The sequence below is a fragment of the Atta cephalotes genome (genome assembly GCF_000143395.1).
Source record: "Atta cephalotes unplaced genomic scaffold scaffold00001, whole genome shotgun sequence".
Lineage (NCBI taxonomy): Eukaryota > Metazoa > Arthropoda > Insecta > Hymenoptera > Formicidae > Atta > Atta cephalotes.
The window spans coordinates 14,733,835-14,747,591 of NW_012130065.1; the positions used below are offsets into that span (position 1 = coordinate 14,733,835).

General features: G+C 33.5%; 3 protein-coding genes across 3 annotated transcripts in view; 1 reads left to right on the top strand and 2 right to left on the bottom strand.

Annotated features, from left to right (window-relative positions):
- The first annotated feature begins 1,428 nt into the window (after positions 1–1,428).
- On the top strand, positions 1,429–3,712 carry LOC105617181 (tRNA pseudouridine(38/39) synthase). The gene is made up of 6 exons (XM_012198749.1): positions 1,429–1,503; positions 1,613–1,746; positions 1,820–2,385; positions 2,471–2,762; positions 2,843–2,979; positions 3,639–3,712. Exons 1-6 carry the CDS (start codon positions 1,429–1,431, stop codon positions 3,710–3,712), a joined length of 1,278 nt encoding a protein of 425 aa, XP_012054139.1.
- A 686-nt stretch (positions 3,713–4,398) lies between these two features.
- LOC105617192 (protein phosphatase inhibitor 2-like) lies at positions 4,399–5,683 on the bottom strand. Its single transcript, XM_012198760.1, has 4 exons — positions 5,604–5,683; positions 4,895–5,065; positions 4,689–4,768; positions 4,399–4,613 (listed from the first exon to the last, which is right to left on the bottom strand). The coding sequence occupies exons 1-4, from the start codon at positions 5,681–5,683 to the stop codon at positions 4,399–4,401; spliced, it is 546 nt and encodes a 181-aa protein (XP_012054150.1).
- A 4,843-nt stretch (positions 5,684–10,526) lies between these two features.
- The window catches only part of LOC105617203 (breast cancer anti-estrogen resistance protein 3), a 10,977-nt gene continuing 7,746 nt past the window's right edge, over positions 10,527–13,757 (bottom strand). The window contains exons 4-7 of the mRNA XM_012198772.1: positions 13,035–13,274; positions 11,579–12,731; positions 11,079–11,381; positions 10,527–10,858 (exon numbers count right to left, since the gene is read on the bottom strand). Coding sequence (XP_012054162.1) covers positions 10,527–10,858; positions 11,079–11,381; positions 11,579–12,731; positions 13,035–13,274 — 2,028 coding nt within the window. The remainder of the gene's footprint in view (positions 10,859–11,078; positions 11,382–11,578; positions 12,732–13,034; positions 13,275–13,757) is intronic.

Consider the following 13,757-nt stretch of genomic DNA (forward strand, 5'->3'; position numbering starts at 1 on the left):
CGTAACTAACGTAACGTAACGTAACGTAACGTAACGTAACGTAACGTAACGTAACGTAAGTAAGTAAGTAAGTAAGTAAGTAAGTAGTAAGAGAGAGAGAGAGAGAGAGAGAGAGAGAGAGAGANAAAAGAGAGAGAGAGAGAGAGCTCATTTTGTGTGAATGAAATCGTGAACACAATGTCGCAGGTCGCGTTCCCGTCCTTTTAGCTCGCCTATTTTTTGCAGTAGAAGAGTAAAATAGTTTACGAGTGCACTTACGTGACGATCGAGGCTCGTCGTAATGTGAGAGATTGATAGCATGCCGGCGGATAAAGATAGGATTCTTACAAGTTACCGGGCACGTGTGATATCTTACTATCTAAAGTCTATCGAGGTAATTGCTGCGCAAGGCGAATCTTAATGTTCACCGCTGTCTACTCTCAATAAAGTGACTGTCATTCAATAAATTATTTACTTTTTTAATTTGACCGTGACAAAAAAAACAAGCAATTACATATGTGTATTATATTAATATTTATAAATTATATATTAATATATACATAAATATGCTATTTAAAATACGCCGCATATATGTATATTACTTGAATTCTTCTCGACATTTCATTGTAAACAAGTCTTTCTGCATATAAACTAATAATTAAAAAATAATTCCGCTTTCAATAGGAGAATACAACAGGAGATCGCGATTCATCATGAATAAACAAAACGCAATTTAACACAATTTATTTTTCTGTATAGTTTTATGATGTATGTGAAAAATTGAAACAAAACGGAAGACGTACAACGATTTAGGATTTAATGCACATGAATCAAAGTATTTCTGTTGAAATAACATTTGATTGCAAAAATCGTTCGATGGGCGACATTCGATTTTATTGTTTCCCGCGGTGGCCATTTAATCATCCGCTTTTCAAGGTAGAACGTAAAAACAGATGATTGGCCGTCACATCGCTTCTCACAGCGCAAGTCATATCCATGTAATTCTATGAATTTATTCTTTGTAATATATTAAACTTTTTTAAACATGAATATAGACTAGACCTCTCCATCGTTCATTCCCGTGAGGACGCAATTAATAAATTTACATTTTCAATCTTTTTCTTTTTTCCCTAACATCTAATTATACATCTATCTCATTTTAATGCAGAAAATATAATACAACTATTATTTTTTCAGCTGCACTCTCTGTGCCATTCATCTTCCCTCTTTTTCTATCCGACATCCAATTGTATATCTTATTTTTAAGTGCAAAAAGCAGTGCAATTATCTTTTAGCAGGGGAGTCACATGATGCACTGTTGAGAGCGCTGCACACGTGTAGTATAACCTCTACTTTTGACGTTTGTAATAATTATTATTCGACAGATGAAAGATCTGTGAATATTCTTCTGTGTTTACTGTAGTTTATTCTTGATGCAGAAACACGATTATGGCAAAGGTTTCGTGGAAACGTATTAAGACAACAAGAAGCACGAGAGAGCAGTTGGAAATGCTCGATAAATCGGTATGACGTTTATAAACGCGTTTTGAAAAATGTTCCATGTGTATTTATATTTTATATCGTATATTTATTTAATATATTATTTATAATCTCAACGTGATCCGGCTTGCAGGAACTGATCGATAAGATATTACAATTGGAAGCTCACAACGAGCAACTGAAACTAACAATTATAAAACGTACGGATACTAAAATGAAGAAAGAAGAGACACCAGGGAAAGTAAGAAAATCATTTGATTTTTCACGGTAAATACGTTGCTCTTGAACTTGTCACGTTTTTTTTTTTCATTCGAGTGATAATCTATAATTTCAATCGCAGATGTTACAAACGGCACATTCTGCTAAAGTTTTATTATCTTGGTTGGGACTATCACGGTTTTGCTGTACAGGAAGATAATACTGATACTATTGAGCATCATTTATTCGCAGCTCTGCTAAAAAGTTGCTGCATAGAATCCCGTGAGAGTTCAAATTACCATCGTTGTGGACGAACCGATAAAGGTGTTAGCTCCTTCTCTCAAGTAATCTCATTGGATGTACGCAGTAGATTAGAACCAGAAAATCAAGACAATCTATCCGATGAGTTGCCATATTGTAAAATATTGAACAGATTACTACCAGCAAATATAAGATGTATAGCATGGTGTCCGGTCTCATCCACTTTCTCCGCAAGATTTGACTGCAAGTTTAGAAGCTATAGGTATTTCTTTCCAAGGGGTAATTTAAATATAGAGGCCATGGACAAAGCTGCCAAGTATGTCATAGGAAATCATGATTTCCGTAATATTTGTAAAATGGATGTAGCTAATGGTGTAATTAATTTTAAAAGAACTGTAATGGATGCAAGAGTGAGTTCTCTTAATCAGAATGTGAAAAAATCAACAGGTATAAATTTAAACTTAAATTTTTTCAGCTGTTTAATATTTACTATTGACATATAATGTACAGTAAATTCTATTTTATTTTCAAGGCTATGATATGTGTGAATTAGAAATAACAAGTCAAGCCTTTCTTTGGCATCAAATTCGTTGTTTAATGGGCATCTTGTTGTTGGTTGGACAAAGAAAAGAAGAGCCTGAAATAATCTTGAAGCTCCTAGACATTGAGACTTGCCCACAGAAGCCACAGTACAATATGGCTCATCAAGTTCCATTGAATCTCTGGTATTGTGATTATGAAAGCATAAATTGGTTTATGGACGAAAATGAATTATTAAACACTATCAAAGTATTACAACAGGATTGGGCTCTCAATACTATAAAGTATGTTTAATAAAAGAGAAATTCACATAATCGTACATGTGATCAGTTTTATAATTAAATTCCTTTTTTGTCGTATACAGATCTATAATGATTAAAAATATGTTGATGAAATTGGAAAATTTCATTAACTGTGTAAATAGTGATTTTCAAAGCGATTGTCTACTTCTTGGAGTACAATCAAAAATATATCAACCACTAATGAAGCGAGAAATGTGTGGTAAGTATATGATCAATCAAAGCTAGTGAATGTAAATTCATCGATAAAGTCAAGATTTAATTTCCAACTTTTAGTATGTTGTCAAAAAAACGTTTTCTTTTTCACTTTACGTTACTTATTCATAATGTAGCCCATATATTTATTAATTTCGAGACATTGCATACAAATACACTGTTTTAAGTCTATTAATATACTTTGTATTAGACTATGATACAGACATTCAAAATATTTTGACGATCATATATACGTAATTTCAAAATTTTTTTTCTAATACTATACTAAACACAATGTCGCCGCGATTGGACGTCTATATTTGAGATTACAATTTTCTAAATGTACATTTCTTGAATAGTACAATTAAGTCTGTCCAACACATGATTTACAAGCAAAATGTTTCTCCCTATCATTTCGATGAATAAAATGTACAAGACGTAACGAAAGAGAATAGATTATCATATAGACATGTGTTCGTTGTATTCATGCGTTGCAATCAATTAGTTAGATATCATTAAAGAAAAAAGAATAATTGAGAATTGAGATAAAGAGTGAGTGCATGAATTAAGATAAGCTTGATGAATTTGGACAGACTTATACTACATAATCCGCTTGGTACAAACTGAATACTTATGTATGTGTATATAATCTATTTTCTTTTACAGACAGTTTGGAAAATAAAATCAAACATTATGAGAAGAAACGAAAATTTGAAGTCATACATTCCGAGGTTACATAGCATACATCTATGCTAATCACAGAACTTGTGTAATATATTACACACACACACACACTAATAGTTTTAAATATATATGTTTTTCTCTCTTTATGTAAATACATACAGCGTCTTAAATTTTCTCTATATGTGAGGGCTTTGTTTAGCCTTATTGTTCGTCAAATTTTGATAGTAATTAGAATTTTCAAAAACATTAAATTTTACAGGAACGCTGTGTTGAAATAATGTCGATAGGCCTGGAATAATACATTCGCGAAAGAATGACGAGGAAAGTTTATACGAAGCAATAATTAAATTAAGTTTTTATAATGGAAACTAAAATAAATCATTAAACAAGATGAATTTTTCTGTGCATAGCTTACTAGTATTTTTAAGTACTCATAATGTTATTGTAACTTTATCTAATCTTGGAAAATCTAACAGAGGTTTATGCTAAACATTCAAATTCATTTTAAAATGTTTATTTACAGAGGATGGAGCTAAAGAGCTATAAAGATGGAGTTGAAAAAAGTTATATATACATAATTAAAATGCGAAATTTAACTTGGGCATTTTAATGTAATTGATGTAAACACTTTCTTTGCTGCTTGATATATTTTAGTCGCGATAGCATTAAACAGTGAAGTCAACATTACGAAATTATGACTGTGATCGACGATTTAAGAAAATTATCAATCGATGTTTTTCGTTTATTTCTTTTCGGTTCTATCACAGGACGGCATGCATTTGAAACGCGTGTCAAAATTGCTTTCTTCCTCTGATGAATTTTCCTCATTATTTTTACCCTCGCCATCTTCATCTTCCTCTTCTAATTCTTCTTGTTCTAAAAGTCTTCTTGCCATTTGTACAGCATGCCACTCTCGATAATGGCCCTTTCTTTTTGCCTCGAAAGCTCTTCTCCTTTCTAAAATAGAATGCGTCAATAATTACAATTTTTATATTATAAAGTAATTAATTTCTACATTATAAGATGTTTAACCTTTTTCTTCGGGAGTTTCTTCGTCTTCCTCTTCTTCACTGGATTCCTCAAAAATTTTGGGCTTACTACCTCCAGCTAATCTGAATTTTAATAATAAAATAGATAATATTAAATATAATTTTATTAACATATAATCGAAGCATATAATTGTAAATCAATGTATCTATTAATAACTAAAATTATAATTGTATATCATATCTACTTACTTTGCTGCAAGAGCACTAGCGTCTAATTGATCAAACTCATGTTCATTTTGGAGGCCTTCAAAATTATATGGGGTTTTTGGTTCTTCAATCTTCATATGGCCATAATCCTTATCAGCAGGATGAAGAGTAGCAATAATATTCATTTCGTCCCATGTTGTTTCTTTGTTGGGTCTATATGATTAATGTAAGGTAAATAAAAAAATGATGTTCATCACTAGGTCTAAAAATAGAATCTGTGTCAACTAACGCTGGGTAATGCCCATTACTTCACAACTTAGGAATATTCAAACAATATTATACTTTTCTTTCTAAGTTTTTAACTTTGAATTGAATAATTTCAGAAAAATATATATACTTTAATCCTGATTATATCCTGATAAAAAAAGAGAATTTTTTGGAAAATATTTTTCACAGAGATAATCGCGAATTCTGAACGATATGTTTGAGGTAATATTGAGTAAAAAAACAGTAAATCAAATTGAGATCACATATTATCTCGAGAGAAATGTTCAATAATTATTTGTTCTCTTTGTCGAGACGTCTGTCATGGTTTGCGTGAACTCGTGATTTATAAATACCGGACGAATATGCCGCGCGTGACACGCAAGTCACGCGAACCGCCTTTAACGTCAACGGGAGACGCCGACAGCGAGTTTTGCATGCATCTCTATTTTTACGCCAATCGAAATTTAATTAATGCGTCTCTCACCTAGGCGCCTCCGGATTGTCAAAACTGCTGGACGTCTTGAGGATTCCTTTGGAAGGCCGTTTCGACAGGTTCTCTGCCATTATAATCGGGTATAATCACGACAGTCACTCACGATGGTAATGCCGCGGCTGCATGTTTACCAATGGATTTCGCTCCGGCGGAATAACCTGCCTGCACTGGGTGTCACTTGGTGTCTCTTACTTACGGAGCATCCTCTCGCACGCTTCTGCTCCTACCACAAACTTCAATAGATACTACTAGATTGCTAACTCCTTAGGACAAACTTCTGTGAAATGAACCCCGAAATTGGAGTAGTTCTGCGCATGCGTCACGAATATACTCAAAGGAATGCAGTGGCGTTTTTCGTTGTACAACCAGAAGCTATCACAATTAAGGCTATCTTCGTCTTCTGATCTCTGAAGACGAAGATAGCCTTGAGTTGTGGTAGCTTCTGGTTAGATAACGAAAAAACGCCCCAGTACGGCTGTTTTGCATCAACTGTTTACATGTTAAACGTATAGGCCTGTATTCAGAACGCTCTTACAACGATTTAGTGCGCATGCTATATATAATTTACGTTACGCATACTATAGAATTTTAGAGATAAAAGCGCGCTTTTATCAAGAAAAGCACGTTCTGAATACTGAATACTTCATAACCTTATGAAAGTGATATAATCTCATAACGAAAAATTTTGTTTCTTTTTTGAAAGAGAAAGTGATGTGATTTCATAGCGAAAAATTTTGTTTTTTTTGGAAGAAAGAGTTCAAGTAAAAAGGTAAAGATATTGGAAAGACAATTGAATATTAATAAACGAGTATAAAAGATCTTATTCAATGTCTTATAAATTAGGGGCTCCGCACAAGAAAAGGAAAGGAACAGAGAACAAAGAACAGAGAATAAGAATTTTAACCTATCAGAAATCATGTATTGTGGAATACACAGTTTTTGATAGGTTGAAATTCTTATTCTCTGTTCCTTTTATTATGCCTCTTAGAATAATTTATGATAGCTTAGGATTATGAAAATAAGTATTTGGTGGTTTTAATATTATTAAATAGATTAATCCGTCAAAATAGTGTGCTGATGTGCTTTTTGTGCGCATGTGTAGATATACGTCACACGGAGCGGTTCTCAACGCATGCGTATAATGTTACATCAAAATTGGGAGTCACTTTTTCAAACAAGTTAGCAGTCTAGTAGTATATATAGAAATCTATGACTCGATCTCTATTATGATCATAAACAAAAAAATGAGATTGTGTGGCGCCGTCCTTTGATCAGAGAGAAGTTTAAGAGTGGACATGCTGGTACAATGGCTGCGTTCAGTAGAGAAATGGTTCGACTTATTTACACTTTTTTATACTTTTTACACTTAAAATGAGATAGATATATATTTAGCGCTGAAAAGAGAGAAAACAAAGGTGCTAAGCGTCTTATTGACCTACCGTTAACTAGCGATAGCCAATGGCAGGATAATCCTGGAAGAAAGCGCGGCTCTCATTGGCTCACTAGTTAACGACAGCGATAATTATCGATAAAATGTTTAAAGAATCCCGCAACTGATTAGTATTTTCTGCTGAAAATTCTTTTTTTTCTGCAATTATCATCTCTGTTAATAATCAAACTTTGACGATAATACTAAAATTACAATTTTAAAGAAAAATCAAGTATTATTGAGTTCTAAATGCATAAATACATCTACTAAACTAATAAATCATAAAATTAGTACAATATTATCAGTTTTTAACTCTTAATTATTTTAATATTTACAAGGATATGAACTCCCGTAAAGATATCGGTCTTTAATAATATCTCGTCGATAATGCAGTCAATAGCTCAGCAGAGAAAGCAGCTCTGCAATTATAGTAAATTTCTTTAATATGATTGGTTACGCATTTAGTGAAAAACTAACGGCAAGACTAATCATATTTAAAAAATTTACAATAGTTGCAAAGCTATATATTTTTTTGTCAAAGTCGCGTATTGATTAGTCCGCCATGTTTCAGAAATCAATTCTTTGCTCTCTTTCCACCACTAAACTAAGAAGATTAAAGAGAGAAAGTTAAAGAGAGAACAAAGAGTGGGGAAAGGACTAAAAATGATGGATGCGAATATTTATGTTATAGTACTCTAATGTAAGTGCGAAATGCAAGTGACGCATAATCAAAGTGATACGTAATTTTTGTGATGCATGTCACACACTATATAAGCACACACACGTGTATAATTTATAACAGAATATAATTTATTTCAACAGTAGAATATTTATGAATCATATATTATTCAAATAACTAACTATAACTAATAATAAAAATACTTATACGATCAAGCGGATCTTAGTGTCCAATAATATTTTTAAGTGAATTTTATTAAATTTATAATCTTGTAATTTCATAATTTTTGTTTGAAATTTTAAAATTTACGTAAAAAATATTATAAGACATGAAGATTTGCTCTTCGACCTATGCCATATTTCATTATCTTAGTTATTTAAATAATTTACATATTTATATATTTAATATTATTTTTATATTGATCTATATAATTTTCTAAATGTATTGTCTGGGATTTTAAATGGGTGATTATCCCGTAATCATCTTCTTATTAAATTCAAATGTCTTGCGAATTTTATTATTTTCGTTGTCATTTTCCTCTACACAAAGCATAAAAATAATGTCCATTACTGGAAACTAATAATTTATGGGTACGATCAACGCGATGCTGCAAACGCTTTGAAATGTTTTTTAACTGGTTAGTTTGTAAAATTCTTTCTTCTAATTGGTCCATCAAACGCTTCAAAGCATTTGTAGCGAAATTTTGACCATAGCCTATGTCTTTAAGTTGAACGGATTTTGACAAATTTCAACTAATTTCGACCAATCTCGACACGCTTTAACGCTTTGATACAATTCGATATAGAATTTCTTGTCGAACAATGTCACGTGAGAAATGTCGCATTTCCACTATGATGAAAACTACCTAATCAAATGAGAGCTTACTTTTATCATTTAGAGCTGGTTGTTCCTTCTTTTGGTAAATTTTGCCTGTTGAATAAGAAGCAAGATTATCCAATTACATGCACAAATTACCAGATTTTTATCTCACAGATAAAATTTATCAAAATTTATCAAAAAGTGGAACAACCGGTATTTACACTAAGTTTTAGAGATACACAATCGACCCTCATACAGGGATTGTACAGGCTTATATCAGAGAAAAACCTGAGAGAAGACATGAGCAACGTTCCACTTTTCAAGGCTGGAGATGATAAATCGATATTTGCTATGTAGTTTACATCCACTTTGTCAGAAGGTAGTAGTCACACGGTAGCATTTTGCAGTTACAGATTTTAGATCATCATGTCTAAAGCTCTAGATACCAAAGTAGCGCATTCCTTTGTCTAAGCCGAAATGCCAACAGCCTTCCTATTGGCTATTTCGATCGCCATTACGATTTAGTCCAATAAGCGCTTAGTATTATTAGTATAGAGTAGTAGATCCAAAATGAAGGATGCACTATTTTGGTATCTAGAGCTTTAGTCATGTCCTCTCTCAGATTTTTCTCTGCCTATCCTCTTTCCAGTAGTATATGTTTTAAGGAGCTTCTGTTACAGTCCATATCTATTTGGTCTATATTTTTAGATCTAACGAATATTTCAATCAGATGCAAGAGCGCACTGAGCGCTCAGTTGTAGTACTGAATGATCCAATATGAACAGACCTAATATTTCAAATATTTTGTAGGATTTTATATCAGTTATGTATCATCATGAGTGAGCCAGAAAATGCCGTGCGATTATCGTATTTTTGTGATTAATATGTGCGTGATAATTACTTATGTTTTCGAAAGTGTCAAATTATATAAAGAATGAAAGAAACTGCGACGAAAAATTGGCGGAAAAGAAAGAAGACACATATGGAGGCATAGAGCGACAACGAGAAATGGTGAGTAATTCAATATTTCTTAATATTTTTATATATGTTACTTGTACAATAAACTATTTATTCTTACTTATTTGGATAATTTAAAAACGAAAATTAGAAAATTTTTATTTATGAAATGTTAGAAATGTTTATATATATTTTTCGGAAATTATGTATAACTATTTTAATAATATCTTTCTTTTGAATAAAATAAAAAATAATAAAAATTAAGTTAAATATTTGGAGCCAGTAAAGAATTATTTTTAGAAACATTATTTTGGCGTGAGATTAATTTAATTTGAATTTTACATTTGTATTTTGTAAATTAATATAATTAAGATAATTATTATGACTCATTGTACATTGTATAGCTTCAAGCTTTATTAATTATTAATTTAATCTACTTTATTAAGTATTTTTTTTATTATTAATTTTAATTTAATTAAAATGTTAATTTCAATTAATGGATCCTTAAATATTGCAAGTGTAATATTTTATAAATCTGTCTGAAAGTTAATGAAGGTATCTTGATGAAAATAAAAAATCACGAGAAATACTTTTTTAAATTTGTATATTAAGTATGAACAAATATGAACAACACTTACAACATAATATTATAGAATTACATTGTCAATTAAAGTTAAGTACAGTTGACGATACGTATGTAGGCTTCAATCAAGCCTTTCTCGATCAATTCTTTGGATGCTGTTGCTTACACGATTCAAAACAAGCATTAGATTTAGGAAGAACATTCGATATTTCAGAGATATACTCTATGATTCGAGATTATATGTAGTAGCAATAAAGTGGCACTTCATTAATGCAGGGGATGTTTTAATTTCTTGTATCGTGTTAGCCGACGCATTCGAAGCTATAAAAATCTAAAAAAAATCCGTAACGGTGATATTTCGAGGAAGAAGATAAACTCTCATATAGGGAATTACGTCTTCAGACTCTCTCTATTCTTCAGATCTTTGAGATCCTTTGGTTTATTTTTTTAAGCGGCCACTTCGCTCGCCGCACACTTATCGTACATTGCGTCTAAGACTTGAATAAACTTCAAATGACGTTCTTCCGGAGCGACAGTAGCACCGCGGCTGCCCCATAAGAACTTGATGTGAAATTCAGTACGAAAGGCGTCCGATAGTAATTCATCATTTCTGCAACCTTCTAAGACGATTTCCGCATTTCTGCGAAAGAGCGGCAGACTATCGGCTAGTTTGCGAGCCGCCTCAAGATGCGACCAGACGATTGATAGACCGCAATCGGATGCTGAATTTTCCCATGGTGAAAGAATCGCTGCTGTGAGTCCGAAAGGTGCTACAGTACCTATAATAAATTTTGTTGAATGAGGAAATGATATAGTAATTGAAAGAAAAAAAGAAAATAAATTGACAATTAATAATAACGAAAAAAATACGAACAAATATAGATATCTGTATTTAAAATAATTATAAGACGAGTATGCAAACGAAGGAAGATATCTTCTGTTTATTCACTGATTATTTTATAAGTAATTTTAGTATATAATTATTTTTTATACGATTACCTAAAACATCTTCGGGACCACGTTCGCCAAGTAGCGCAATCGGTAATAAATGTGGCAACGTTGTATTAGGCGCTTGCGGATTGGTACATTCGTTCATAGCCCGTAGAGTAGGTCTCAATTTCGCTTCGAAACTGAAAGCTTCGTCTGTATGTTTTTGTCGTAGCAAGTGCCATGTATTGGCCAGTCTCTGAATTTGCGGTAAGCATAGACCGAGCATTACGCCACAGAAGCCATAAAGATTGCCGAGCGCAGTTTTAGTGTCGATTGCTACTTTGATCCATTTACTGATAGTAGCTGCTCTTTCTACAATATTGACAATCGTCATTTAGAAGCAAGAAAAATTAAGTGCTTTCTTTTTAATATTTATAACTTATATTTAATTTATTTTGTGTAAACTTAAAATATATTTTTTCTTTCTTAATAATTTTTATAAATATTTATCATAGCTGGAAATTAATTGAAATAGACTAATTAAAATAAAATAAAATTTTAAAATTCACCTATAGCTGTAGCACCAGCCAACACGGTCACCGCCACCAATAGTTTCAGGCATTCAGATCTCTCAATTAGGTCCATTCTAGCTTGTCTACCGTGAGGAAGGGTCGCCAGTTCGATCCCGCTTAATCCACTTCTGTTTCCTGGTCCCGGTTGAAGTGCCACTTCAAGATCAAGCCTCGTGAGATGAGAAGCGAGCACTCTTGGTGCTGAATCCAATAACATTCCTGAGACTCCCCTCAGAGCTGTTGGATCCAAAGGTCTGTGTTCGCCGGTTGGTAACAACAATGTCGTAAAACCCTCGATATCGAGCATAGTAGTGATTTCTAGAGACGGTGCGGCTATCACCAATTGTTCTTCTGCCGATAGTTCGTATTCGCTGTTATTGTTGCCATTGATACCGTCGTTACTGGTGTTATAATGACTACGTATCACCACGCCCTTAATTGGCACCGAAGAAGAGGGATTGCTGGCACCGCCAGAATTATTAGTCTCGAATTCGCTGTCTCCCGATCCGTTTCCGCTGTCGCTGCCGGAGGCTTGATAGCTTTGATGATGATGGTGATGGTGATGATGATGGTGATGATGATGATGCTGATGATTCGGCACATAGGGCACTCTGGGAGGTTTAGGTGGCGCTGTGTTCAAGGTATTTTGAAGATTCAAACATGGCGACTGTTGCTGTTGCTGTTGCAACGCTGGATCCGATATCACCCGGGTGATCTTTTGACGACCCAACGATAGAGAACAAGAGGGCGGTTGGTTCTGAATTGGCGGTACTCGTGGTAGAGTACTGGATTGGATAGGTAATTGCGGTCCTGTTTGTTGATTGCTGTCTCGAGCAACGTGCTGATCTGGAGCATGATGTTGAGCGGTCAAAGAATGGCTGCGCTGTTGTTTTCTGGGTAGGCGAGGTGGCGAACCAGTTGACAGAGAAGTGGAGGAAGGACTAGAACAGTGTTGATTATTCGTAGGCCCTGCAACGCATGTCAGTGGCACTGATCTGGGCTTTGGAGTAATGATTCGAGCTCCGCTAGCTTGACTAATTGGGCGACCACTGCCAACGTAGAAGGTTATGAGATCGGCGACCGTATCGAAAGCTTCATCTTCGAACTGATATTGCGCCCTTTCATAAACCGTATCGGGCTGAATTACGACCTACCAAGAAAAATTAGATTATTCTTAAATCTATTGTAAAATGGAATTGTTTTTAAAGCATTTTAAATATTGAATAAATTATTTATCTATTTAATGAAAAACAATTAAAAAAGGAAAAATTTCTAATATATTTTATTAATTCCAACATGAATGTTGATATTCAAAGAAATTAAAGATATCACTAACATACTTATTTCTAATTTCTTTGTACAAGAAAAGTATATGTTTCATATAATCCAAAACAATTAGATTGCGATTAGGATTTTTAAAGCAATCTTCCTCGATTTAATCATGACAACTTACTCGATTGATAACGAAATGTAACGGTTGACTTTTCCATCGTACAGTTAGGACATAATTGCCAGGTTGGGAAGCGCAATCGCGCACTAAAAAATCACCGTCATTCGACACTTCCGCCTCCGCACCTTTTCGACCACCACGCAACGTACTACCATGATACCAGGCGTGCGATCGTAGATCTCGAGGATCGAGAAGTCGCAATTCTCTTTCCAAGAGTTTGCGAGTGGATTCCTCAGGTGGCTCCTTTAAAACCGATAAAAGGAGGAGTTTTTATATCACCTGGATTTCGTTAATTCTAATTTAATTTCGAAGCATTTATGCTATGCTGTATATTTCATTTTAAACGTGTACATTTTTTTTAAATAGAAAGGAATTGAGACATCGCAGATATGCAGTTTGAATTACAAAAAAATACTCCATTAATATCTATCAAAAACTTGATTTTATCAATGAACTTCTCTCTAATACTATGAATGATGATTATTGTTGTAAATGATTTGAATATATTACATCGGCACATTCTCACATCGTTAATTAATTACTTGGAATGAGAGAAGAGTGAGAGAAGAGAGAGAGAGAGAGAGAGAGAGAGAGAGAGAGAGAGAGAGAGAGAGAGAGAGAGAGAGAGTAGTACGTACGTACGTACGTACGTAGTAACGTAATAACGTAACTAAGTACGTAACGTAACGTAACGGTACGGTACGGTACGTACGGTACGGTACGTAC

Excerpts from the sequence above, each read along its gene's own strand:
- LOC105617181 (XM_012198749.1), top strand. The coding sequence starts at position 1,429 with ATGGCAAAGGTTTCGTGGAAACGTATTAAGACAACAAGAAGCACGAGA. Across the intron at positions 1,504-1,612 it reads TGGAAATGCTCGATAAATCG|GAACTGATCGATAAGATATT; the intron begins GTATGACGTTTA and ends TCCGGCTTGCAG. Across the intron at positions 2,386-2,470 it reads GAATGTGAAAAAATCAACAG|GCTATGATATGTGTGAATTA; the intron begins GTATAAATTTAA and ends TTTATTTTCAAG.
- LOC105617192 (XM_012198760.1), bottom strand. The coding sequence starts at position 5,683 with ATGGCAGAGAACCTGTCGAAACGGCCTTCCAAAGGAATCCTCAAGACG. Across the intron at positions 5,066-5,603 it reads GACAATCCGGAGGCGCCTAG|ACCCAACAAAGAAACAACAT; the intron begins GTGAGAGACGCA and ends TTAATCATATAG. Across the intron at positions 4,614-4,688 it reads AGAAACTCCCGAAGAAAAAG|AAAGGAGAAGAGCTTTCGAG; the intron begins GTTAAACATCTT and ends ATTCTATTTTAG.